At 53.2% G+C, this 26,417-nt stretch overlaps 2 protein-coding genes across 4 annotated transcripts; both read left to right on the top strand.

The window, feature by feature from the left end:
- The first annotated feature begins 182 nt into the window (after positions 1-182).
- Positions 183-7,685, top strand: SMIM45 (small integral membrane protein 45). The gene is made up of 3 exons (XM_064459919.1): positions 183-475; positions 3,327-3,402; positions 4,145-7,685. The coding sequence occupies exon 3, from the start codon at positions 4,147-4,149 to the stop codon at positions 4,351-4,353; it is 207 nt and encodes a 68-aa protein (XP_064315989.1). The 5' UTR covers positions 183-475; positions 3,327-3,402; positions 4,145-4,146; the 3' UTR covers positions 4,354-7,685.
- A 3,172-nt stretch (positions 7,686-10,857) lies between these two features.
- Positions 10,858-23,620, top strand: SEPTIN3 (septin 3). Of its 3 annotated transcripts, none has more exons than XM_064453342.1 (10): positions 10,858-10,950; positions 16,367-16,558; positions 16,808-16,936; positions 17,670-17,751; positions 18,128-18,265; positions 18,629-18,746; positions 19,193-19,288; positions 21,369-21,468; positions 21,949-22,000; positions 23,240-23,620. In XM_064453342.1, the coding sequence occupies exons 2-10, from the start codon at positions 16,396-16,398 to the stop codon at positions 23,373-23,375; spliced, it is 1,014 nt and encodes a 337-aa protein (XP_064309412.1). In that variant the 5' UTR covers positions 10,858-10,950; positions 16,367-16,395; the 3' UTR covers positions 23,376-23,620. The 3 variants fall into 3 exon arrangements, with proteins under 3 accessions (XP_064309412.1, XP_064309405.1, XP_064309402.1); XM_064453335.1 differs by having other exon boundaries at positions 10,858-11,067; positions 21,372-21,468; XM_064453332.1 differs by having other exon boundaries at positions 10,858-11,067.
- Positions 23,621-26,417: the final 2,797 nt, after the last annotated feature.

Genomic DNA, 26,417 nt, shown 5'->3' with positions numbered 1-26,417 from the left:
CCTTTGGCTGCCTCTCCCGTGGCTCTTGCCTGGGTACCATGTGCGGGTGAGCTCCGGAGGCCCGTTGCCATAACGACTGCTGCTAAAATGCCCCCCCTGCGCAGGGATGCAATTGGTTGCAGATGGTCCCTCCTTTGTGGGGGAGGCTGGTGGTGGAGTGCCCTGGGGAGGCTGGAGGGGGGCTGATCCTGCCAGGGAGGCTATGGGGGAAGCCCCCAGGAGCCCCGGTGGGAAATGAGGCCGCACTGCTGGCTGCGTGTCATCCCTGCACGCTCCTGCCAGGCGCGGCTGCTCCTGCCATCCCTCCCTCCCGCCCCGCGCCTGTCGCCTCTCGCTGTCACCCTGCTCTCCCAGAGTGGGGTCCCTTCTCCCTGACACTGCCTGACTGGGAAAGGAGCCTGACTCATCCTGGACAGGTCCCAACAGATGCTGGAGGGAGCAGCTTCATCCCATCACCCTGCGCCCGTGGAAGGAGGTAGGTGGCATGTTGCAGGGCAGGTGGCGGGTGCTTGTTGGGGATGCAGTGCATGGGAGCGGGTTTGTGTCTGGGTCCCCAGCCATCCGCAGCTCCCTGCCCCAAGCTGCAAGCTTCCCTGGAGTGCCCAGTCCTGGGGGAATCTTCTGTGGTTGGGGTGAGCCTGTGACTGGTAACTCTGCAATCTAGTTTATGCTCCTGACTGTGCACATGGGAGGGTTTTGTGCCCAAAGTCACCTGTGTCCCGGCACTCTGCACAGGCTCCACTCCTGCCTCACTCATCCCCTGCCCGGTCACCACTGCATGTCCGTGTCTCCTGCAAACCCCCTCTCTCCACTTCTGGCCTCCCCAAGCAGTTTCTGCCCTGTCACTTGCAGTGTGTCCCCTGGGGTGCCCATTGCAAGTGCACCCATGGCACCTTGGGGGGCAGCAGGAGGCGGCACGAGGGATTCAAGGGTGACATTGAAGGAGAGTGGCTGGAGTGACATGTATAGCGTGGGTTTATAAAAGGTCAGTCAGCTTACCTCTATGAGATGCTGTCTTAGCTGAAAGACATGGGACACTTTCATGTTTTGGGGGAAAATGAATGTCCCACTGCAAAACAGGGTGCTGAAATCAGCCAGTCCAGCAAGGGTTAAGGCACATTTCGTATCTGCAGAGCTGCTCTGGAAAGCTGACATCTTTGAATGAAACTCCCTCTTTCTAGCATTTGCAGCCAAAATCTGCTCACCCACCTCATGAGAGCAAGTGCTTTGTCAGTCCAGCCCTGCGGATGCTGGGGGGTCAATTCTGACACCTCGCCCGGCACTCGGCCTGGCAATGGTGACGACCCTTTACTGGGGGGGCAGGGATAGGCAAGCGGTGGGGGGACACAGCACGAGGTGAGGGCTGCATAGCAAGTAGACCAAAGAATAGGTTGCTGGTGAGGAGCTGGGAAATGTTGGCTCTGCTAGTTACACAGGAAGAATAAACTGGGAAGTCTGTAGGGCCGCTTTTTATTGCGGTGGTTTTTGGATGGCAGTTTCACTCCCAGGTTTGGAAAGCAGATGATCAGGGAAGGAAATGAGGTTGCTGGCTTTCCTCCCATTGCCCCGGGGAGTCCAAGACATAGTCAGCTCCCCAAACTCCCTAACCCTGTTCATTGCTGCTGCCAGCTGGGGACTGGTATCAGCTGCTGGGGCACCTCTGGAGAAGGGGTTTGCAGCAGCCTTGGCCCCCCAGCCTGGCTGTGGCAGTGGCTGAGGAGTGCAGGGGGTACACAGGAGCTACTTTTGCAGACCATGTTGGAAAGCTGTGCTGAGGAGCCTCAGGCCAAACCCAGACCTCAGACCCAACTCCTGTCAGGGAGGGGGGTTGTGCCTAATTCCTGATGCGATCCCTCAGGACAAGTTGAGCGAGGGAAACCCCACAGCAGGATCCCTGCTCCCCACAATATGTCTGCAATGTTATTGCAGGCTTGGACGAGGGGTTTTCCCTCCCAAATTATGGGTTATGCCTCCTGAGGAAGGCAGAGGCAGCCATGAAGAGGCAGGAGCAGTGCCCAGACCACCCCTTTGCTCCTGGCCAAATGGTGGCTTATGCTGTGCTGCCTGGTCCTGTTGCTCATGATGAGGTGGAGCTGGGGCCTTGCAAAAGGGAGGTGCAAATCATTGAGAGGGAGACAGAAAAAGTCCTCCAGGACTCAGCAAAGGTAGGAGCAGCACTGAGAGTAGCAAAACAAAAGACTGCTGAAAGCCAAAATGCATGGTAGGAGGAGGCAAAATCCAGCGGTCTCCTCTGTCATGCAAGGAGAACAGATAATTATCAACATCCATGCCAATAAATGGGAGGAAATCAGGCATTTTCTCCAATGCTGGCAGTTTCTTGCTTATGTTAACAAGAGTTGCAGCTCATTTCAGATCTGACCCTGTGACAAAAAAAGGTGTTATTCAGAGGGAAGAGATGAACATCATGGTTCTTGCCACTAGTCTTGGGTGAGCAGGCAGGGACAGGCTCTCCTGTTGCCAGAGGTATCCAGCAGATAAATGCTGCTTGGCACATTGGAATCAACTGATGGATGTGGTATTAAAAAAAAAAACTCAAAAAAGCCCAGCCTCCAGTGTGGGAAAGGGCAGCAGCCTATGGGCCAGAAGCGGGGAGGAGGATGGAGATGCTCAGAGCTATCCCCAACCTACCCTTAACTTCCCGTGCAAGGGAGGCCAGGGACACATGGTTATTAGCAGAGGGGTGACTCAGGGGACAGTTGCAGGTGGCAGCTTTCAGGTGTCTGGAAAAGCAGGAGCTCGACATGGGTGCAGCTCTGCCCTAATCCTGTCCTTGCTAAAGTCAAGGGGCATTTCATCACCCCCACCAAGGGGTGAGCGTTTTGGAAAGCCTCCCACCAGGACTGCTTTTTGTGCCTGAACCCAGGACCGTTGTGCTTTCCCAAGCCTGAGGGTCCCTGGTTTAATCCACCAAAGCCTGTGACAAACAGCATTCTCACCATGCAAAACCCAGCAGCCCTGGCACCCAGGGGAGGCTGTAGTTGTGCACAAATTGGGCACTGCTGTAGGTTGCAATGTGGGTTGCTCCCTCCCTCCCAAAGGATGGTGATAAGGGAAGGGCAGAAACGTGGGGCCATTGCCAGCTTTTGAATGGGTGTATGCCCTCAGCGTGGCATCAGCAGGGTCGTAATGGTGGGGAGGGAGTGGGCAAGGACACCAGCAGGTTATGGAGCTGGGACCCCATCTGTCTGCCCCTCCAGAAAGCTTCAGCCTTGACAGCTGGCAGGGAGATATTTGCTCCTTCCTGCTTGTTCATTTTCAGCCCTGGGTTGACTGCGATCACGCGGCGTGTTGTTTGTGTTCCCCAGGGCGGTGCTGCTCTTGACTCGGCATCTCGCGCCTGGGTGGTGAGGGGCTCCCGGCAAGGCAGACCAGCCGCTCCCGGTAAGTGGCTCCCACTGCCCAGCAACTGATGCAGGGTGGGGATCTGGTGCACAGCAGCTGGCAAACTGGAGACCTGGCTCAAAAGGATCCTGCAGCAGAACTCATAAATGTCATAGGCAGCAATACCTACCAAGGAAGTCATCGCTGGGGAGAAGCCTAGGGAGGCTTGGGAGCATGTGGGAAACTGGTGCAAGCCCAGGCCAGGTAAGGCAGAGGCCAGTGCTCAACCAAGAGCCACAATGTCCCCAAACCTGGCAAAGCAGGATGCTAAATAGGGTGCAGCAAGGGAGGGCTCAGCCCCGAGTTAGACCAGCTCAGACTGGGAATTCAAAGAGGTCACAGAGTGTCAGGGGAAGGGGCAGCAGATTTTCCCCAAAGTGGGAGATGAGAAGCAGCTGTATTTACCCCCAAGTAGGAGCTTGGCTTAGCCAGGCACCTGCTGACTATGTTTTATCGCTGGCAGCAGGGTTGGGGGCATGTAGGCTCACCCCACTCTGTGGGGAGGGAGCAGGAGTGCTGCTCAGTGAGGGGGTCCCAATGATGAGCCACGGGGATTGCCCTGTCCCGAAGGCTGAGGTGACTTGGGGTGCAACCAAGCATGAAACAGGGTGCAGCGGGACTGTGAGGAGGGGCATGGAGGGGCTGAGCACTGTTGATGAGACCTATGTCTCGTAATGAAGCCTGGTGGAAGTGGCTTTTGGGTGCTCCCACTGCATGAGGCTTCTCCCCTTTTCTCTGACAGCCATGCCCCACTTCTTGGATTGGTTTGTGCCAGTGTATCTGATGATCTCCATTCTCATCCTGGTGGGCTTTGGAGCTTGCATTTACTACTTTGAGCCAGGACTCCAGGAGGCTCATAAGTGGCGAACGCAGAGGCCGATCATGGAACGAGACCTTCGGAAGACACTGATGATTCGGGACAACCTGGCCTTCGGGGTGCCTGAGGTCTGACACACTGCCCATCGAGTCCAGAAGAGCCTCTCCTGGCTGGGCAGCAGTCCAGAAGCCTTGGTAGGGATGACAGTCCTGCCCTGCACAAGCAGGGCTGATCATCACTTGGCTCTTTGCTGATCTGGGTCTTGTACTTACCACTCACCTTTCTGCCCCTTTGCTTCTTAGGCAAGGTTTGTGTGGCACCGTAGACTTGGGGCTTCCCATGCACTCAGTGCCCTTTACCCAGCCAAGGACTTCTGCTCCTCCCCATGGCCGAGACTGATGAATCACTCAAATGAAGGGTCCCTTGTTAATCACTTGAGTTTGAGCTTCCTGGCATCTTGATGTGACCTTCAGTAAGAAAGGTCTCTGCAGGGATACCAGGCTTGCAAAGGGATGCAGAGCCTTTTACTCCTAGTCTCTGGGTTAAATCTAACTCAGACTGTTTAAATCTAGGAGGTATTCTGGGGGAAATAAATGGGATTTCAGCCCAGATCATTGCTTCAGCTGTGCTCTTCCCAGCACCCACCCTTGGTGCTGGGATGGTAAGCTTGCTGAAGCTCTGTGCAGAGGGGCCAAGGGCTCAGCAAGCCCCAAAGACTGAATGCCTTTATTCCCGCTAAAGGCACACTACTTTTCTGTGTCAGTTTGGGAGACGGAGAACACTCATCTACCCATCCATCTATTCCAGATGCAGTACATTCAAATTAAAGATCTTTAGTAAAGAGGTTTGTCCAAGTTCTGTGTCAAGCTGAGAATATTCTGCAGCTCTCCATGAAGGGGTGCTGCTAGACTTATCACATAAGCCTCTTGCGATCTGCCTGACCTTCTGCTCCTCTGCCACAGAGTGAGATGGGATAGACTGGGAGGTAGCTTGCACTTGTTCAGTCCCCTGCACTCCAGAGTCCTATGTCATGGCTGGGCTCTCTCTTAAATGTCATCCCAATGAAAGCTGTGAAGCATCCCTCAACCTCCTTTCCCTGCATGTCTCTCAGAAGGGACACTTAGCCTGCTGGTGAAATGGGCCTGTTGCACCACCTCTGCTTTCTGGACCCAAGCCGTATTATGTGGCTCTGGCACAAAATCCCATGTTTATAGGCTATCTGCATTTTCTGCACTGTCCTGGGGCTGATCGGCTGCTTAAGTGCTGTATGAAGGCATGATGCTGGGGCTAAGACAGACATTCGCATCTTCTCCCTTCCTGCCAGCCCAGTGCAATGTCCAGTGTGTAGAGGGAGGTTTGGGGGAGCTCTGAAACCATGGTTGTGTCAAGAGCCTCTCCTCACCTCTTCTCCCACCCCAATACCCACCCATTGGATGCAGTAGGTGCAGCAGTGCTACCTGTGAGTCCCCTGGATGCAGTGGGGTCCTGTGTACCCCACTCCTGCACATCCCAGGGGATGTCAGCTGGCTGCCACCACCCCACAGTGTGCTCCTGGGGTGCCAGCTCTGTGCCGTAGTCCCCAGTGGCTCCTTTGGGCAGCAGGAGTTCCTTGGCCTGGATGCCCAAATCTGCCACAGATCCCATATGGGCTTGTGTCACTCAGCCTCTCCTGTGAACCTGTCAGGGGAGGCTTTCTCCTCCGTTCCCAAAGAGAGGAGAACGCAGTGGGTTGTTTTGAGTGAGTCATGCTCCATTGGTAATTCTCTGGGGATTAAAGTTAATTTTTAGCTCTAAGGGTTTTAGCTGAGAAAGGAATGGGTCAGAACATCCTGTAAATATCCTGCGTCTTTTTGGGACATTTCATCCATCCAGATTGCAATTGGACCACCATTACCTTCCACAAACAAAACCAGGCACACTGGCAGGAGCTTTCTGGCTCTGTTTCAGTGTTGTGGTTTAACCTGGCAGGTAGCTAAATATCACACAGCTGCTTGCTCACCCCGCCTCCCCACTGGGATGGGGGAGAGAATCGGAAGGGAAAAGTAAGAAAATTCATGGGTTGGGATAAGAACAGTTTAATAATTAAAATAAAATATAATAATAATAATTTTAAAAAAACATTGTAATGAAAAGGAAAACAGGAGAGAGAAGCAAAACCCAGGGAAAAAAAAATTATGCGACTGTTCATCCACTGACCAATGCCCCGCCAGTCCCTGAGCTGCGATCACTGCCCCCCAAGCCAACTCCCCACAGTTACTATACTGAGCATGACATCATATGGTTTGGGATATCTCTTTGGCCAGTTTCAATCAGCTGTCTTGGCTGTGCCGCCTCCCCTCCCAGCTTCTTGTGCACCTGGCAGAGCATGAGAGGCTGAAAAAGTCCTTGATTAGTGTAAGCACTATGTAGCAACAAGTGTGTTATCAACATTATTCTCATACTAAATCCAAAACACAGCACTATACCAGCTACTAGAAAGAAAATTAACTCTATCCCAGCTGAAACCAGGACATTCAGCCAGAGGACAATTTGAGTCCTTCCATTCAGCCAAAAACCAGAGGTTGTGATCCGAGTACCCTGACTGGAGAGTCTTGCTTGGCAGGGAAATGTAGTGAGCAGGATTACTCCTGTGTCCAAAGTTACTCTTGCCCTGGCAAGAAAAGGCTCAAAGCACAACCTGAAACAGGTAAATCCCATGTATTTTTGTGACTTGGTGATTTGAGGCTGCAAAAGGGAAATGCCACAGGGCTGAGCTGCATGTTCTGATATGCCACCTTCACCTGCATGGCTCACATCCCCCACCCTCCGGCACACACAGCCATATCTCCAAGCACCAGCTTGGAAACCTGCTTCCTTGCCTCAACTCCCTCACAGTTGGGACTGCACTGCCAATGGACCCCAACTGAGCCACGGGGTTGCAATAAAAAACTCTGTACTGGAGGTGAGGGACTTGGAGCTGTCAGGGACAGGTTAAACTGTCCCCATTGGAAGGGGACCCTGATCCTCACGGCTTGCACCAGTGCAGGCTGCTCTGCCATTGCACCTCCTCCAAATCCACTTTCGCCTTCTGAGTTAAAAGAGAAGAGGGAAAACCACCAGCCTGGTAAAAAACGAAAGGCTGAGTCTGTCACCCTGGCTCTTGGCCAGCTGGCATCCGTGGTGCAATGGGGCTCCCACAGGGGATCCCCTCTCCCCTCCTCCATGTCCTTCTCTGCACATTGTCCTGCCTGTTTTCACCTCTGCTCTGCCCACGAGTCGCTGCAGAAACTGAGCAAAAACAAGATGACAAACAGGTCAGGGTTGGACTAGAGAGAAACTAGTTATGTATCTCCTCTGGCTTATTTTTTGCGCTGTTTAGTCCTGACACAATCTGTATTAAGCCAGGTTATTTTCCACAAGTACAAAGCACTTTATTGCCAACAGTGTCAAAGCCCTCCCCAGTGGAATAAAAGTGTGTGACCAACCACGTGGCTGACACTTTACTTTCTTGTTGTTCCCCCTGGGAACTGCCTCCCTCCAGCTCAGGGAGGACAGCAAGGACCAGGACCAGTCTGCAGCGAAGTTTCCTTTACAGCAGGGTAGGTCTTCATCCACCTGGTTTCTGTGCCTGCTATGCTGCGGGGCTATCTGGGAATAATTAAGCCAAAGGCAAACGCTGCCTGAAAACTGAGACTGTTTTTCCCCTGCGGGACCTGTGCAGCCAGAGAGACCTCAGGGGAGAGGGAAGTAGTCACAGATACTGAATTAAACTGCATAAAGCATCAGAGAAGATACTTAGTGCTAGAAATACTGCACAGCGTCAGGCTAGCCTTTTCCACCTTCTCTGACTCTTTGTCTTTAAAGAAGCAGAGAAGTTACACCACCCTGAGCCCTGCCTTCTCCTAGCACTCCCCATGGCTTGCTGTGGGTCACGGCATGGTGGTTGCCCCTCCACCCCTCAGACCTGGCCATGTGAAGGCAGGCGAGCACCAGCCTGCCATGCTGCAGGTGCTATGGGTGCCTGGCTCTCCTCCTCTTTGCTCCTGTTTGCCCATCAAACCATGCATATCCTCATCTCTCCCCACCAAAACACCTTTTGCCTTTCCTCTTTGGTTATGATGTTGCCCATCAAAGTCTGTGTTATAGTGAGGAAGATGTAGAACAGCAGGCTGACTCCTTGTAACGGATGCCCTCTTGACACTGAAAATGCCCCAAATCCGGCAAAATTAAGTAACAATCAAAATAACAAAGAAGCAAAAGAAAATCAGAATAAGGGAAAGAAGTATCAACCTCGATGAACACCTGACAAGCAAACACTGAACTTCTTCAGTGGGGCAAAAATTGCTGAACTGGAATCTGCCTTTGAGGGGAGAAAAAGAAGAGAGGAAGGGAAAACATTTCAAAAATTCAGAGATTTTAATTATTTTTAAAAATTGCACTCATTGTCCTCAGGAGCAGGTGGCACAGGCCTGACCTGGTAGGTCCACACCGCTCCTTCACCTCCCACCATGGGAGTGGGGCAGGGGGCCGCAGTGTGGGGCTGCCCGTGGCTGTGGGGCTGCCCATGGCAAGGGGCTGCCGGCAGCGGGGGCCGGGAAGGCGCTGGGGCAGAGGGCAGGAGCGGCCGCGGCACCATGCGTGGGAGCATGCTGGGCAGGCTACAAGCGCCCCATTGTCCTGGCCGGAGGTGGGCTGGTCGGCCCAGCAGGGCTGCCAGCAGGGGCTCGGGCCCATGGACGACAGCGGCTCCGGGAAGCGCTGCACCCCAGGACGCCGTGGCCCCAGCAGCAAGGAAGGCCTTGGCCCCCCGGAGTGGCGTGGCACCGCCTGACCCCACCCTCGCACCTCTGCTTCCAGCCCACCGCTGCCCACCATGGAGGAGGACGTCGCCCCTCACCACAGCCGCCTGCCCACCCCCAGCGACCTCACCAGCCCCAGCCGCATCCCAGGCCCCCTGCCGCGGCGGGATGGCCCCCTCGGTGCTCCTGCCAGCCCCACGAAGCGGAGCTGCCTCTCGGTCACCCTGCACCGGGCCGGCGGGGGCGGTGGGGCCCCACCCTGGCAGCAGCTGCGGGTCCCGGCCCCCACCACCCCTGGCTCCCCTCGCCCCTGGCCCATGGTGGCCGAGGGGCCTCAGCGATGTGGTAGCCCTGGCAGGGCTGAGGCCACTGCGGTGGTGAAGATGGGGGTGCCCCGCTCCCCACCACGGTCCGGTGGGTCTCTGCTGCTGGGATGGGCTGGGCAGGGGGGAGGGAGGCACCGAGGGGTCTCTCAGTGGTGCCATGGAGCTCGCGTGGGGCAGGGCCCTTTGGGAGCCGTGGGGGGATGTGGGGGAGAATGGGGGACATGGGGGAGGTCAGGGGCTTCCCCCCGCTTTGCTCACACTGGGAGTGGGTGGGCAAAGGTGGGTGGGAGGTGAACCCATGTGTCAGTGAGTCCAGCACCCGGCAGGGAAACAGGTGGAAGTGGGTGCCACATCAGGAACTGTTGTGGGTGCTGGGATGCCCGTCTGTCAGTCTGTCCCAACACAGCTGGCTTCTCGGACTGCTCAGTCTAGCCTAGGTAACCTTTCAGTGCCAACAGTGACTGTAACCCACAGTGGGTGCAGGTTCCTTTTTGCCCCAGGACACTGCAAAAAGAGGTGCCCAAAACCCTTGCCATGTCTGCCATGTGCCCTGCAGCCTGACCCCCACCCGGGGGGCTGCCGCACGGTGGAGGGACACATGGGGATGGCCCTGAAAAGATGTCAGAGGGTCAGAGCAGTTCCAGATGTTCATGCCCCAGCACAGCGTGGTGGGGCCATGGTGTGCAACGGGGCGGGGGCTCACAACCGTAGGAGAAGGAAATGCAGAGGGAAGAAGGGGCATCCCCTCCAAAGGCACTGGCAGCCAGGGGCATCTGTACAGCTTTCCAGGCATGGGCACATCCACCAGACACATGCAGGCAGGCACTGACAGGCACAGACGCCTGCTGGGGCAAGTAGGGATGTGACTTGCATACCCCAAGGTGGCCCACGCATGACACCTCACCCTGCTCCCCACATGCAGGCACAAACATGCACACGCATGCACACATGTGTGTACACACGCACACACACACACAGAGAACGGCGCTCGCTCTGCCTCTGCACTGTGGGCTGACAGCCAGGAATTGCGGTGCCGGAGGAGAAAAGGTTTCTCACGCCTCCACAAACGGAGCTGAAGGGCAAATCGCTTTTGATGAGCCAAAACGTTCCCAGTTTCCTCCCTCTGGGAAAGCAGAAAAAGGCCTTGCAATCCCCTGAACCCAATAAATATCTAGTGGGAGAGAGCGCCCTTTCTCAGCTCCACCGGAGTGAAGCCACAAAGGGTTAAATAACCCCCTCCCTAAATAAGCAGAGATGCTGAAACCACTGGGAAATTGGGAGGGAAAGGGGCAAGAAAAGGTCTGTGCGGTCTGCGGAGGGAGGAGGGGTGCGGGTGTATGAGGGGGGGCCCTGTGGGACATGGGGCCCCATCGGTGGCGGCCCCTCCATCCCTGCAGCTGTGCCCACCCAGGCGGGGAGGCTGGTGGGGGCCTGGGATGGATCTGGGGGCCTGGGATGGAGCCGGGGGAGGGTGCGCGGGGGGAGATTTTGCGGCGATGTTTAATATTCAGGTCACATGACGATGGCAGCAGGAGCAGCACCAGCATCCCCGCTCCGCTGAAATAGCCACTGGAGAAGGAGGGGAAGGAGAGGGGGGGAGAAGAGGACACAGGAAAGAAAGAGAGAGGTAAAAGCGGAGAGCCTTGTAGCCCACCACCCTGCGTCAGCGTCAGGCTAGAAAAGTGGGGGGAGACCCACCCCCTTGGGCGAGGATTCAGAGACAAAGGAAGCTTCATGTTCAAAGGTAGGATGCTTTGGGCTTGGCAGGGCTGGGCGATGCCAGAGGGATGCCGCCAGGGCTTTTTGTGCAGGCATCCTCTGCTGTGCCCCCATGCTGCCCAGCTCTGGGCACGGGGGAGAAATAACCCCAAATGGCAGCGGGGGAATCGGGCCAGGCTTTGTCTTTCCTCTTTTTTTCCTTTCGGTGGCAGTCGGGCTGGTTATGGTGCTGATGGGAAGTAGCTGGCGCCAGGGGCTGCTCTGAAAGAAAGAGGTAATCCCAGCTGGTCCAGAGCTGGGGAAAGCCCACAAGCTGTTCGGTGACTGGCTTGTCCCTTGCCAGTGACAGGCAGTCACTGTGGGGCCAGTGGGGACGTCCTGTGCTGCTCCCTGGGCATCTGCGCAGGAGTCAGCAGGCGGGCAGGGAGCCCCGGCACCGGTGGGCAGGCGGGCAGGGGGACAGGCAGCTGCGGTGGCAGGGGTACCCTAGTCCAGGGGTGCTCAGCATCCTCTCGCTTTGCGATACTGATGTGCCACCCAGGCAGTGAGCTAGGGTATAGGGTAAGGACTGCACAGCTGGGGAGCAGCACTGAGGGTACGGTCAGGGCTGAAGCGAGCACCTAACCCTGCGGTCGCTAGGCTGGGGATGTGCCCAGCCCCTTCACCTCCAGCTCCTTCATCTCCAGAGAGGCTTCGGCACACACTGCCCTAGATTTCACTGCAACCCCGGCAAAGCCGGGATCCTGCTCAAGCCATCTGCAGAGCACTGAGGGGAAGGAAGGTTGCTGCCGGGAGGTCTGCAGCACCCCAAAGGGCTGGGATGAGTTTCCCTGCTTCACTCAAAATGCCCAGTGATCCTCAGGCCAGGCAAAAAGATCTGGTAAGAATGGCTCTGGTCTGCACCCTGAGGTCAGGTGGTGCATCTGGCAGGGCTCTGCCTTTGCCCTGCACAGCTTGGAGAAATGCCCTGGGGTCATCACAGAAACTGAGGGGGGAAAGGGATTTTTCCAGTGGAGGGATTCTTACAGGGATCTTTGGATCTCTGCAGAGCTGAAGCAAGGAGCATATCCTAATGCCTGCAAGACCTTGGGAGGCTGTGCTACTGAGCAGCTGTTTGCTTGCCTTCCTAGGGACCTGGTGTTACCCACCGAGGGCCTGCTCATGCCAGCCACCTTCAGGCTCTGAAGCCATCCCTCCTCCCCATTCCATGTCTGCAGGGAGTGGGAATCATGGGTCCGGGGCCACTTGGGTGGAAGGAGATGGGGTGAGATGCATGTGTGGATCGCTGCCTCCAGCCAGAGCGGGACAGCCTCCTGCTGCACAGGAGAAGAGCCGCAGCAAGGCCGTCCATGTGTTATGTGGGGGTTAAATAGCCTTTCCTTGCTGGAAGCTGGGTTGTGGTGAGCGACTGTTTGCAGCCCTCCCTCCCTCTTGCCACTCAGACAAAGGACGGAAGGCAGGGGGAGGGGATGCGACTGTATCTGGGTTATCGGGACAGAGTAGATGCTCGTCTGCACTACCTGAGCCCCTAAGGGACCTGCAGGGCCACTTCTGTCCCCAGCTAGCTGCTGCAAACATCAGAGGCAGGCGGACATGAAGGGTCAGCTGCAGTAGTGGTGTCTGTTGCTGGCCACATATGCCAGCCTTCCAGGGAGAGGTTTTGGGGTGGATCGGTGACTGTCAGAAACAGGAGCCAGCTGGGACTTCTGGGACCTCTCTGGGCACCCGTTGCCCTTCTGACCGTGGCTGCCCCGGCCCAGATCCTGCACCTCTCCCCGCTCCAGAGCCGAGTGGAGCATCTCCTGTGAGCCAGAGATTATCCCCCGGCAGCCCAGTCCAGGCCACCCCCCACCAGAGACCTAGAAGCAGAGGTATCACCAGCAACTGCCCTCTTAAATAAGCTTCACTTAGCACACAGAACAGAGCAGCAGGGAAATGGGTGGCAATGCAAACAGCGGATGTAAATGGTTAACCTTGGGTAACCCTTTATTCATTATCAGCTGTGCTGGCCATAGCGCCCTATCATGTTTTCATTACAGGGGACAGCTGGAGGGGCTACGGGATGTGCCCAGGATGCATAATGCTTCCCCTTGACCAGTCAGTCAGAGCACTAATGAGGCTTCATACCAGCATTAGTATTACTGCATGTAAAACAGAGCCGTTCCCAGGAGACCAGGTGGACATGTGTCATGTCTCAAGGTACCTCTCATAGCTCTGGCTCTGGTTTTGCACACCCTGACCTCCCCGGCAGGCTGTTCCTCAGCTGGCTCCTTGGATTCCTCTGTGGGAGTCAGAGGTGGAAAACTGAGTGCAGAAGCTGGGCCCTAGGGTACCTCTTTGCAAAATGGGGGCTTCCTTTCCTGAGGCTGTATGGGAAGGCACCCCACATAGAGAGGAAGGCAAGTGGCTGAAAGGAGAATGGGAAGCTTTCTACCCCAAGACCTTGAATGTCCAAAATGAAAATGCCCAGGGTGACATCACTGATATGAAATCCAGGCAATGTTTGAGAAGGCTTCTGGAGACCTTTTCTCCTGGTTGCAGGGTTTTTTATAGGTGCTGAGGAACCTGACTCTGAAATATCTGCTACAGCCACTGCAAGCTCCTGGCTCCAGCAGTGAAGCCTGCAAAACGGTGGCCATGTATTGCGATGCCCACAACAGAGTTAGTAACATTTGCTGGCTCTGAGCAAAGCATCCCTCAGTGAGACTGAGGGATGTGTTATAAACCTGTTAGTGAGCCCTGTGGTTGGCTGCCAGCAACTTCACTCCTTCCTCCTCCCTGTGTAAGAACAAGGAGTTGAAGGAATAAAGGAGAGGGCAACAGACTACCTGAGGACAAGCTACTGCAGGCAGCAAAGGGATCATGGCCCAGGTCCTGAAGGCATCCCATGCAGCTGCTCAGCTGGGCTTTCTTCCCACCTCAACCTGTTCCCTGTCCACCTCCAGGGTTTATTTGCCCCCATTACTGCAGTAGCCAAGTGCCTCACTGGGGCCACAGCCCCTTGCCCCACATCTCCTCATCATTCCCTGTCTTACTCACTCTTCTCCCTCTCTCTGTGGTAGGTGGGACCCCAGCAGGGCTGTGTGGGGTGCGCACTGGAGGGTGCTGCAGCAGGATATGGGGCATGGCGCAGCCACATGACTATGGTACAGGTGTCATGGGGCAGCCCAGGAGAGGACGAGTGAAGAGCAAGGTGCAGGAGAGCCGGCTGGCTTGGCCCTGCGTACTGTGCCAGAGAGATGGGCTTTCCTGGCTGGCAGCAGCTTTGAGAAAGCTGGAAAAAGACAACAGGAGCCCCAGGGGATGCTTTGTCAGCAGTAAAGGCACAGACTAGCTGTGACGGGCGTAAGACCAGATTGCAGCCGAGAAGCACTCGGCTCGGTAGGCTGCTGCCCAGCAGTATGAGGTGCTCCAAATTGCCAGCCTGGCTCAAGCCAATGGTCCATCTTGTGCTCTGGTCCCCCCAGGATGCTGCCCGCTGCTTCAGGAGAGGATGATGATAGTTCAGAGTGCCCTTGCTTTCGTGGGGAAGAGCAGGATGGGGGGGCCATCCTCTGACAGACATCTTCCCTGTGGGTAAGGAGGGACAGAGGTGGTATGAAGCCAAGACCTTTTGGATGTTACCTATGGTGCTGTGCATGGGTGGCTGCGCTGCTGTCCCCTTACATGGAGGGAAGATCCCTTCTCCTGTTTTAACATAAAAGACTTCCCAAGCGGTATAAAAGGAGCTGGGTGGAGGCACCCTTCTCCTTGCCAAGGGTGGCCTTTCTGCAAAGTCCACACCCAGCATACGATAGTGGGATGTTAAAGCTTATATATAAAATGTAATTTTTGCACTGTGTAGAGCAGCCTTTTGTGTCTGCATAGGAGCTTTGACAGGGGAATGCTAGGCAGGGTCACCAGCCAGCCACGCAGCCTGTTGCAGCCTAACCTTGTCCTTGAACAAAATCTCTCTGACCCCTCCCCAACCCCTGCCTCTGCCTGACCTGGCTGAGCTGTCACAGGGACCCCGTACTGGTGCCATCAGTGTCCCCAGCCAGATGACCTCTGAGTCATCTTCCTCTCCAAGACGCATGTATCACCCACCAAATAGCAGTCACCTGCCCTGCTGCTCATGTGCTCCTCTATAGCCAGCAGGTTCTGCTGAGAGGAGCAAAAAACTCCACCAAAATGAGGGAAAGGGATAATTTAGTGTGAGATACTTGAACTGAAATGGCATCCAAAACAAGTGGAGTGCTTACCAAGTAAAAACACATGCTGTCCTTGTCCTGGAAAAATAACCATCTAATGAGACAAAGCATGGGGGAGTCAAGCAATTAGAGTGGGAGAGGCTCTACTTTGCAGCTGGTTTGTATATGAAGGGTATTTGAATTCCATCCCCTTCTTCTTTTCTAGATTCGTACCTCACAGCTCTCTTCCCCACCAATTACAGCTTTTCTTCCATGCCCTTTCCTCTCCCAGCCTCCAGCTTCCTCCCAGCAGGTGGGAGCTGCTCACTAAGGAGACAAGAGACAGAGATAAATGGATGAGGCCCACCCCAAGCAGTGTGTGCCATCACCTGAAAAAGAGTCAGGGAGGCCAGAAAGCCCACCAGGCCTTTCTTTTTGCCTGTTTGTTTTATGTAAAAGAAGTGAGGAGGGGGAGGTGAGGAGGGAAAGGTGCAGATGATTAGTTTATTGATCCTGATGATTAGTTTCTTGAGCATGACAAAAACCATTGATCTGTGGGCGGGAGCAAGCACTGAGGTTGTGGCCATGCTTTGTACTTCCACCACTGCCTTCCTCTGAGGAACTCAGCCTGCAGAGCACAGCCAGTTAACACAGCTGCCCCTGGCAAGGACCAAGCTTGCAAGTCCTCACGGTAAATCCCAAACTCTGTTTCAATGCTGGGACTTCACACATGATAATTTTTGAAAGTCTGTTCCATCACAGTTTTCATGCTGAACTTGGAGAGGCAAAACACCAGTGATCCTGGTGAGAACTGGGAGGCAAAAATGAGGATACACACACAGAGCTTTGGGCACCTGATTAGGAGCCCAGCCAGCTTCACTGGGTGTGGTTCTGCAGTTTGGAGGTAGCCATCAAGGTTGCACACTCAGCAAACCCCACTTCTCCACCTCCTCATCTAGAATGATACATAGAAGAGTGTGCTAGAGAACTAGATGTTCCTCCATGAAAAGCCTCACTGCTGAAAACTTGCCATTCAGTCATCCTCAGTAGCCCTTGAAATGGATGCTCAAAGTTGCCCTCATCCCCTATGACAGATCAGCAGGGAGGGCCTCATTACACCTCAGTGATGATTTTTCAATATTTCTCTCCGTGCAGGGCCAGTGGAGAGCAAAAACGAAGCAGCCATGTCTGAGCTGGTCCCAGAGCCGCGACAAAAACCAGTCGTACCGATGAAACCCATGGGCATTAACGCCAACTTGCTGGGCTACATCGGTATTGACACCATCATTGAGCAGATGCGCAAGAAGACCATGAAGACAGGTTTTGACTTCAACATCATGGTTGTAGGTAGGCAGGGACCAGCTGAGGTACTGGGAACCATGGCCAGGGATTGTCCTATGAGGCCAGGTGGGAGAGCAAGCCCAGCAGGGAGGACATGAGGGAGCAGACAGTGATTGCTCTGGGGGAAAGGAGAGCCTGCACAAGGCAAGGAGCTACCTACAGCCCCTTCCCCTGCCAGCCTGGCTCCATCCCCTGGGCTTGCTGTCATCGCTGGGCTGTGGCAGATGTCATGAGCTTCCTCTTTGCAATCCTCAGGTCAGAGTGGACTGGGAAAGTCGACGTTGGTGAACACGCTCTTCAAATCCCAGGTGAGCCGCAAATCTTCAGGCTGGAACCGGGAGGAGAAGATCCCCAAGACAGTGGAGATCAAAGCCATTGGGCATGGTAAGAGCCAGGTTTCTGGGGTGGAGTCAATACTGACGCTTCAGCACAGTCTTGCAGAAGACCCCAGTAGTCTGTGCAAACAGGTCTTTGGTATTAGGCAGCCCTTTCTCCATGGGAAGCTAAAGGATGAGTGCCAGTTTTAGATGGCTTCAGACCCAGTCAAGGCTTTCCTTAAACAGCAATGCTGTTCAAGCAAAGTGAGGGATAGAAAAAGAGTTATAGGTATTTCTTCTGCCAAGACATTAGTCTGCATGCGTGGATTAAGTCTTGCTGTAAGTCATTGCCACAGGCAGACACTTAATAATCTATACAAATTGCATTGGTGGGTCCCATCCCAAGCCTGGTAAAGCACATCCCCGTGTGGCAAAGCATCAGCACAGCTTCTACAGCGGTGCAGAGTAATGAGCATCATTTCAGATTCAGGATGAAGCACTGGAGGGGAGAACAAGTTGTGTAATGTAGGTACTACCTTTGGACCACAGACTGAGCACAAATCCATTTTCCTGTGGCAGAGTGCTATAAGGCGGCTTTGGTGCAGAGGTTACCAAAATATGAGGTCAGAAATGCAAGTGGGGGTCACAACTGTTGAGGCATGACACAGCCTGGCCTGGTCATGCTTGCTGGGCAGGGATGAGGGCAGAGTGCTCTTGTTCCCTTGTAGGGCACAGAGAGATGTTTCATGATAGAGCAGGTTCCCAGGCAGGCATATGATTGTTTGCAATTTCTTTTCCAGTCATTGAAGAAGGTGGTGTCAAAATGAAGCTGACAGTGATCGACACCCCAGGATTTGGGGACCAGATCAACAATGAGAACTGGTGAGTTTTACATGGTCAAGGCCTTGTGTCCCAGAAAGGGATGGAGTTAAGATGGTACATGGAGTGACTCTCATCTACTTGGCCTGGAAAGTAGCTGGGATCCTATTGCACTTGGGGGGCTGGTAATGGGGACATGGAATTGTGAGCACCATTGGTCTGTGTGCATGCTCAGGGGTAGGCACACATTGCATGGCACATGCCTATTTCTGTGCTTAGTTGCAGAAACTTTTAAACATCTCTGCTGCTGGCGAGATACTTATGGTGGATATTTTTTTACGCCTGATCCACTTTGCTGCTGTGAGAGGCAGGAACACTGTAGGCAGGAACATGAGGAGATTTTTACCTGTCTATTCATATCTCTCTCCCACCTTAACAGCTGGGAGCCTATTGAGAAATACATCAACGAGCAATATGAAAAATTTTTGAAAGAGGAGGTGAATATTGCAAGGAAGAAACGAATTCCAGACACACGAGTGCACTGCTGCCTCTACTTCATCTCCCCCACAGGCCACTCGTACGTACCCAGTCCTTTGTCCTTCCTCGAGCCCTTGGTGCCTCTGCGTGAGATATATACTCTGCACTGTTCTGTCTCAGCCAGGGACCCAGGGGTCCTGCCTGGGGGGCTGGCCACTGTTCAGCTTAACTTTGGGTGCTGTGAGGCTTGAAAGGGTCTGGGATAACAAGGGCAGGAGAAATGCCACTGTATTTTTGGGGAGAGGGCAGGATAGATGGGAAGAAGGAGGTGAAAGCATGGTGGCAGCAAGTGGGGTATGTACAGGGGAGACTTCATTGATGCCCTGATGCTGGGAGAGTCACTAAGATGAAAGGCGAGGAGGGTAAAGTGACCCCTTCCATGTTGTTTCCTCTTGGGCTGCAGCCTGCGGCCTTTGGACCTGGAGTTCATGAAACATCTCAGCAAGGTAGTGAACATCATCCCGGTTATCGCCAAGGCTGACACCATGACCTTGGAGGAGAAGATCGAATTCAAACAAAGAGTGAGTATCTCCTTTTCCTGGATGGGATCCTTCCCTGCCCTGGCTTGGAGGTGGAAGAAATGAACCGTATGGTTCTCCCTGGGATTGCAGTGCGGTCCCCAGAGCATGCACAGAGTCCAATGCTGGGTTGGTGGGTGTGTCCTGAAGATGCAGCTGTTTACGGCTCTAAGGGCACCTGTTAGAGGAGGAAGAAAAGTGTGTACCCCTGTGATATCTCATGTTATGCCCTGTCATGGGAACTGCAGAGCCAGACAAGTAACCGGGGTTGGGGAAGAAAGACTCATCACTGCTGCCATGTGTCCTCACTTTGCTGCACACTTCCCTGGGTACAATCCCTCCAGCCCTTGACCACTGAAAGAATGTCCTAGATGTGTTTGTCTCGCCATCCCACCCAACTTCCTTTCAGGTTTGTGTTGCTTTGTGCTCCAAAATGTGTCTCTACCCAGGTGCGCAAAGAGCTAGAAGTAAATGGGATCGAGTTTTACCCCCAGAAAGAATTTGATGAGGACTTGGAGGATAAAACAGAGAACGACAAAATCAGGGTAGGAAACATTTTATTATGGGATGGGAAGGGGGAATGACAGCTGGTCATATTTAACGAGTGTAAAACAGACATGTGTTGCTAGAAGGTTTTACGTACTTCATGGTCCCTGCATGAAAGATGCAATGGATGTAAGGGATGGTCATTCCTCCTTCCCAGCTTAATCTGTCCCTGTCATTACTACAGGGTGCTATGAAGGCTGAGTGAGGAAGGACTATATCTCACCTCTTCTTGCTGAATGCTCTACTGGGCCACTGTTAAAGACCAAAGGGGCCTGGTGGGTGGCTGATGTCCAGCCTCTGTCCCAAACAACTGCCCCATGAGACCTCTCAACTGCTGACCAAGCTCAACCAGAAAAGCAGTCAGTTCTGTGTTCCCCCAGCCCCTGTGAGAAGGCTTGTCCCATCCTTCCCTCCTCAAAGCACTAGAAACAGCCTCCTAATTTCCAGCTTGTGTTTGTTCATGGCCAGGTTGTACCCAGGATTGTATCTGTGTTCTTGTGCCAACACTGACTCAAGCAGTTCTCCTACCCAGTGGTCCCCTTCACTGTGCAAGACATAGAGAACAATGTTACCTTTTGCTGACATTCTGGTCAGCTAAAGGAGACAAGCTCCTTTGGATGAACTTCCCATTCCTCAGCGGTCCATGCTCCTAGTCACTTTTTTCTGTGCCTACTCCAGTTTGATTTTATTTTCTACCACTGCTGCTGGTACCCCATGCTCCCCTTCTCTTCTGAGATCTGAACTGCTAAGTCCCTGTGCTTTTTCAACAATTGCATCACACTGGTGGCTTGCAGTCATCTTGTGACTGACTAGCACGTGGGGCCTTTCCGCTCCTTCAGTCACTGCTTGTTCATGAGCTCCGAAGTCATAGCAGAAATTCTTTATGTTACTCCCTAAATGCTGCTCTTTGTGCCTCAAAATTGTATCTTCCCAGATAATAACCCAGTCTGCCTTTGTACTGGCAACACCTCTTGGCCTTGTGATGCTAGTGCATTTAATTATCCCACTCATCATTTTTGTGGCTAGGCCATTAATGAAAACAGATTGGCCTCTGTGGCAGTCCTCAAGAAACTCCAGGAGTCTTGCATTGCAGCCTGACACTTGCCTTTTCAACTCCCCCAGCTGTCACAGCCCCAACAGAAATCCCCACCTTCTCCTTCTTAATTAATCATTTCCCATTTGGCAATACATCACAGATTCTGGAGAAGACTAGATGGGTTTTCATTCTTCTCCAAACTGTTAACTGGTTTTGAGGAGGGCGCCACATTTTGTTCTGTACTTCAGCATCATTGCCCTTAGTTTGGATAGTCTCACATATAGGAAATAAACTGCTTTTTAATCTCCATTCCTGTTGTAATTGCAATCCCTTCCCAGGCCCAGGGACATCTACAAAGCAGAGTAAATCTATGAACATCTGCACAACCTTATGGATAGCAGGATTCCTGAACCCCATGCTCTGGAAGCAGACGGGTTCTCCGTGTGCTTAGAGATATCTGGGTCCCCAGTAGCCTTACCTACTGTCCCACTTCCCAGGAAAGCTGCACCCCTGCCCCATTTCTGGCCTTCTTCAGTACAGCCATTTCAGCCATTAAACCTGTTGAAAGTTCATGTGTCTTGTTGGGGAGGATTATTTTGAGTCCTCTCCTTCTTCTGGTGAACTACAAACTTGGTGAGAAATACTCCCTGCAAACTATGCATATGAGCAGCCCTGGCAGACCCTCTGGGGCCAGTTACTGGCCAGGCCTGGTTATGCCAACGTACTTGTTCTCTGGTCATCCCCCTCTTCAGAAATGCTGGAGATGGGTGCAGAAAAGCTCTGCTCCAGAGTCCTTGGCACTGCTGCAAGCTACTCACTAAGCTCGGAGGGTGCAAGGACACCTGTAAAGCAAGGGCCCAAAATGCTAGGGGTAGCGCTGATGGGTGAAGAGGACAGCCAGTGAAGTGTTGCTCTGGAGAACCTTTTCCCTTGGAGAAGGCCGTGTGTTTGGTGAGCTGAGAGGAGGAAAGGTGGATGGGGAACAGTGATGGTGCTGCTCTCTGGAATGAGTTCAATAGGTCTCTCCACACGTGTCTTCCCAGCAGGAAAGCATGCCCTTCGCAGTAGTGGGCAGCGACAAGGAGTACCAAGTGAATGGCAAGAGAGTCCTGGGCAGGAAAACACCTTGGGGAATCATTGAAGGTAAAAAACCCCTTGCTTCGGGGAGCTGAAAGTATCTCTGCAGGCCCCAGTAGTAGACAAGGGTTCAGATAACATGTCCCATGGCTACTTTCCCACCCCTTTTGTGATAAACTTTTTGAAACCACGGAAGAGGAGAACTCTTAAATAGCTCTGCTGGGAGGGAACTGCCATGGTCAATGCGGTTCCGCTACCATCAACTGGCAAAAGCTGGATCCACTCCAAATACCACGGTGTGTGAAGCTGAGCTCCTGAGGCTGCCTTGATTTTCAAATGAAAATTCACATGTGACTGCTCAGCACTGCTTAGCGTGTCTCCTCAATGCCTCACAATGTGGCATTCAGACAACTGTCTGTCCTTTCTGAAGTATGCAGGCTCTGCCCACCTGGAACCTGCCCCATGGCAGTGACCTTCCCATGCTCTGTAACCACAAAGGGATTGTTGAAAAAGATCAAATGTAACAATTGCTTGCTTTCTTTTCAGTGGAAAACCTCACTCACTGTGAATTTGCCCTACTTCGAGATTTTGTCATCAGGTAAGGCCATGGTCATGTCCCAGTTTGCTCTTGATGAGCAGGGAGTCTTCCTGAGACCCTCTTAGAGCAAAAGAGCCCCTATGGAAAGGAAAATAAATTACATTCCAGGCAGTGAAAGCTTATGTGGGGTAGGGTTGGATTGAATTAAGGATAGATACTCTACTGCCTCTCTTAGTGACAGGACCTCTATGTCAAGTAGGAGCTAGTTTTCATGTATGAGGTGGACGCCTGGACAAAAGCAGGGCACTAGCACCCCCCTTACATGCCATTAAGGATATTAGGTTGCAACAACTTCTGTTGCTGACAACAGGTCTGGGCCAGAGTCAATGAGAAAGAGGCCACTACCACATCCTAGACCATGTGTTCTACCACGGTGAGGGATGGGCTGGACGTATGACCTGGAAGTGAAAAGCTCCATATTTAATTCAGCTTTCATTGTCCTCTCTTATTTCTACTCTGTTTCATGAAGTGATATCTGCCCCAAATTCTGTAGAACAGCTGCAGATCCAGGGTCACCTCTGTTCCCTATAAATACAATACGGTTTTAAAACAACACCAAAAATAAGAAAATAAGGGAAACACACTTCAAAGCCAGAGCCCTGTGGCTCATTCCACCTGTGGGTGGTATTGAGACACTTGGCCAGGCACAATGCTTTGACATCACCTTACTGCCCTCTTTTTGTTCTGTGATACCTTCTGCAGCAGGTATGCTTTCCCTAAGTCTTCCAGTAAAAACATGCTAACCAAGTGATCATCAAAAAGCACATAGCAATCCAAGCCCACAGGCTTACTGTGGAGGTTAGGGACGATGCTCATAGCAGTGTTTTGCAGGTTATGGCCTGCAGTGGACCTGATACACCCTCCTGGTGTTTCCTCATGTTACCACTGCTTCAAATGAGATAAGCCCATGTCTGCTCTAACACACCATAACAGCCAGTAGCCGTCCCACTGGCACAGGTGTGAGAGGGGCAGGACACTGGCAAGCACAGCCAGGGATTTCAGCCCATATCCTGCATCCTGTGTATGTGTTATTGAATGCTGATGCTCCAGCTTTCAGTTGTGTGTGATGGCACCGATGCCATCCATGCAGAAAGAGGGTATGCTCTTTAGCCAGACTGACTGAATAAATCTTCCATTTATATTGGGGAATAAAATGATCATCAGAAGATTAATACTGACTGCGCTGATATTGGTTATCGTATCCTCTTTCCAACCCCATCTTCACTTTGCCCCCTGCAGGACCCACCTTCAGGACCTAAAAGAAGTGACCCACAACATCCACTATGAGACCTACAGGGCCAAGCGTCTGAATGACAACGGAGGGCTGCCCCCCATGACTGTCGAGACAGAGGAAAACCACGAAAGTAACCTGTGAATGATACCCCCCCACTCCCACCCCCGCTGTCACCTGGTGTCTCTGGATACGACAACCCACCCCTGCTACCCTTGACCCTACCGTGGGCCTGTCTCTGGAGCATGTGGTACATCCTCCGTGTGCGTGAGAGGACGTGAGCGTGAGTGAGTGCCTCTGTGTGTGTGCCTACCTATGTGCCGGAGACAGACCAAAGGCATCTCCCCAGTCCTTCCCAGAGTGTCCTTATTCTCGGTTTGTTTTTTGCACAGCGGACTGTCTGTCATCTTCCTTTCTCTCGTTTCTGTGTCTCAGCTGTGTGTCTTGCGTGGGGGAAATAGGGATGAGGGGGAAGGATTTCGGGGGGGGGCAGGAGGGCTTCGGAGGTGGGAGGTGTGGGGCAGGCTGTGGTCCTGTTTTTATCACTTGAAGACATGGCAAAGAGAGACTCAAGGAGAGATGGTGGAGTTGGTGCAGGCATCATCTTCAAGTGATGGCAGTAGAGATTTCTCTTGGGCCCTTAGTGGGTGGGAGGCAGCTGGTGGGTCTGAGGGCATTTTATCCCCATTTCTTGCTGTGGCTTCCCAGGGGGAAATGGCAGCTGGCAAGTGGATAGATGGGAGAAGTGATAGACTGACATGTTTTGCAGTTCAGGGGAAGTGACCGATGGAAGGAGCCAGAGTTAGTTCTTGGGCTCTAGCATCTAGTTGAGAAGCATCAATTACTTGGGGGATATAACCATATTTTCCAAAACAAGCAAAACCCAGAGGAAAAGAATGTGTTCATGCTGCAGAGGGTGCATTTGCCCTGCCCAGCACTAAGATCAAAAGCCACACTTGTGTCACAGGCTTTTGATCCTGTGCAGATCAGACCAAGCTGTCCTGAGGTCACTCCACCTCATCCCACATTGCAGCAGTCTCTCTCCACCAGCACTGAGCAGGTCCTGGCCAAACCTTTCTCCCTCAACATGGTCCCTCTGCTGTGGGAGCACTGGGGGGTCCCTGCCAGGAGCTCCCCCAGGGACAGCCCTGCTCAACACAGGGCCTTCAGGATCTTCAAGGAGTACAAGGAGCTGTGAATTGAGAAGCACTGGGCCAGGGTGACTCCCTGGGTCTCTGCTGATGGTGGGAACAGAAGAGATACCTCCTCCTCACTGAAATGGCTGTGTTTGCTACTCCAGCAGCCTCAGTTCATGCTGTTCCTCTGCCCTCCTACTTCCCTCCCAGTCCCAGCTTCCATGTCCTCCTCTCTTGTGTTTTTGTCCTCATTCCCTTTTAGCCCTCCATAGCTTCCTTCCTTCCTTTCTTTCTTTCTCTATCTCACTTTCTCTGCCCTCAATCCTTTCTGTCTCTCCTTCATTTCTCCGAGTACTTGAATCTTCCTCTTCTCCAGGCTGTTTCCTCCATCTTCCTCTCCCTCTCCCTCTCCCAAGCTCTTACACCTCCTCATCAATGTGCTTTTGTGTCCTGTTGAGAAGCTGTCCTCTTACCTTCCCCTGGAGCAGATGGGGCAGAAGGTAAAGACCAAGGAGCAGAAAGAGGCACAGCTTTACTGAAAACTATATGCTTGTGTCTAGCTGGTATCAGCTCTTTTCTGGATGTCCCTGAGCCAGGTAGAAATTGTCAGGGCTGGCTGGGCAGAAGGGAAGAGGGGAGAAAATCACAGATGTCCTGAGTTTGGCAGTGTCTGCCTGTCACACAGCATGTCATATGGCTGGCAGGGCTTGTCACCGCCAGGAGAACAGCCTTTTGCATTTAAAATGCACATGCAGAATGCCATGGCACAAAATAGCAGTGCTGCGAGTAAGGGGAAGTGCGGTGGGTTTGGGATGGGGGTTGGAAAGGCTGGCATGGGAGGGAGGAAGAAGTTCCAGCAAGGTAACAGCAGAGGAGGAGTCAAGCCAGGACTGAGGTGGCTTGACAGAGCTGTACAGGGGCCAGGGCTGGGAAGTGGGTGCTCCAAGCCTTAGCAAAACCATCTAAGAGCATATGTCCACCTTATGGCTTTCTCTGGTGCTGTCACTGCAAAGCAAAGGTCTCTTCACTCCTGCTCCCACCTGTCCACACAAATCAGCCATTCTCAGCACCGCTAGGACATGAAGGCCATACCAGCCCTTCACAGTCCTTTCACATTCATGGCTCCCTGTGTTCCCGTACGCAGCGTGTGCATATAGCTTTGCACCTGCCCTCCCACCTGCACCAGGCCTCCTTGGCCCCGCACAGAACAAAAGCCTCATCACCAGTGCCAGCAGCTGTACCACGGACCCTGCAGAAACTGTCCTGCTACGCTGCTACCCATCCTGCCACCCACACTGCCTGTCCACAGCCCAGCGCGGAGTCAAAGCCTCCTCCCAGCTTGCCTCCAACAGCTGGCCAGGTGCAGGCGTGTCCCCAGTATCAGCGGCTACCAGAAGTGTCCCCTCAGTCTACTCTGCTGTGGCTGCTCCTGCCTAGCCTCAACGTGATATTTTAAACCCAGTGCAATTGGAAAGACTCCCCCAGGGCTCCTCTTCTTCACTGCACTGAAGCACAAAGCCATGCTCCATCCTCTTTAGTGGGGGCGTGCAGAGGTGTTCCCTGCACTTGCTTTCTCACACAGCTCTTTGGCAGCCATGGGACTGCTCTAGAGGAACTCTCTTGCCACTGGGCTGCCTCACCCTCGGCTGCAGAATGGTCACATTCTACAATTTTTGGGCCCAAACAAGGGTTACGGCAAAGCCAACGCTGCCCTGCTTAATGAAGGCAAAGCAGACCCCATGCAACAGAAGAGAGAGATTTTCCTTTCCCTGTAATGTGGATTGCAAGGACAAGGCTGTGTGTTTTGCCCTATATGTTTAGGAATTTTTGTTTGGTTGTAATAAGGTGGTTTTTAAGCACTGCTCTGTAACTTCCTGTCGGATCATGGACTACTTCTAAAGGATACATAAAAGCTCGCTGTGAAAAGCAAGCTCAGGTATTCCTCGCTGCCATCCGCTCATGCAAATATCCTACTGGTATCTGCATATCTACCAAAAGTCTACAAATGGCAAATATCAAAAATTTCCTGTGTTGCACAACAGCTGGAGAT

Source organism: Phalacrocorax carbo, chromosome 1 (genome assembly GCF_963921805.1).
Source record: "Phalacrocorax carbo chromosome 1, bPhaCar2.1, whole genome shotgun sequence".
NCBI lineage: Eukaryota > Metazoa > Chordata > Aves > Suliformes > Phalacrocoracidae > Phalacrocorax > Phalacrocorax carbo.
Note: the sequence above shows the minus strand (reverse complement) of the source record. Positions and strands in the feature narration are given on the sequence as shown.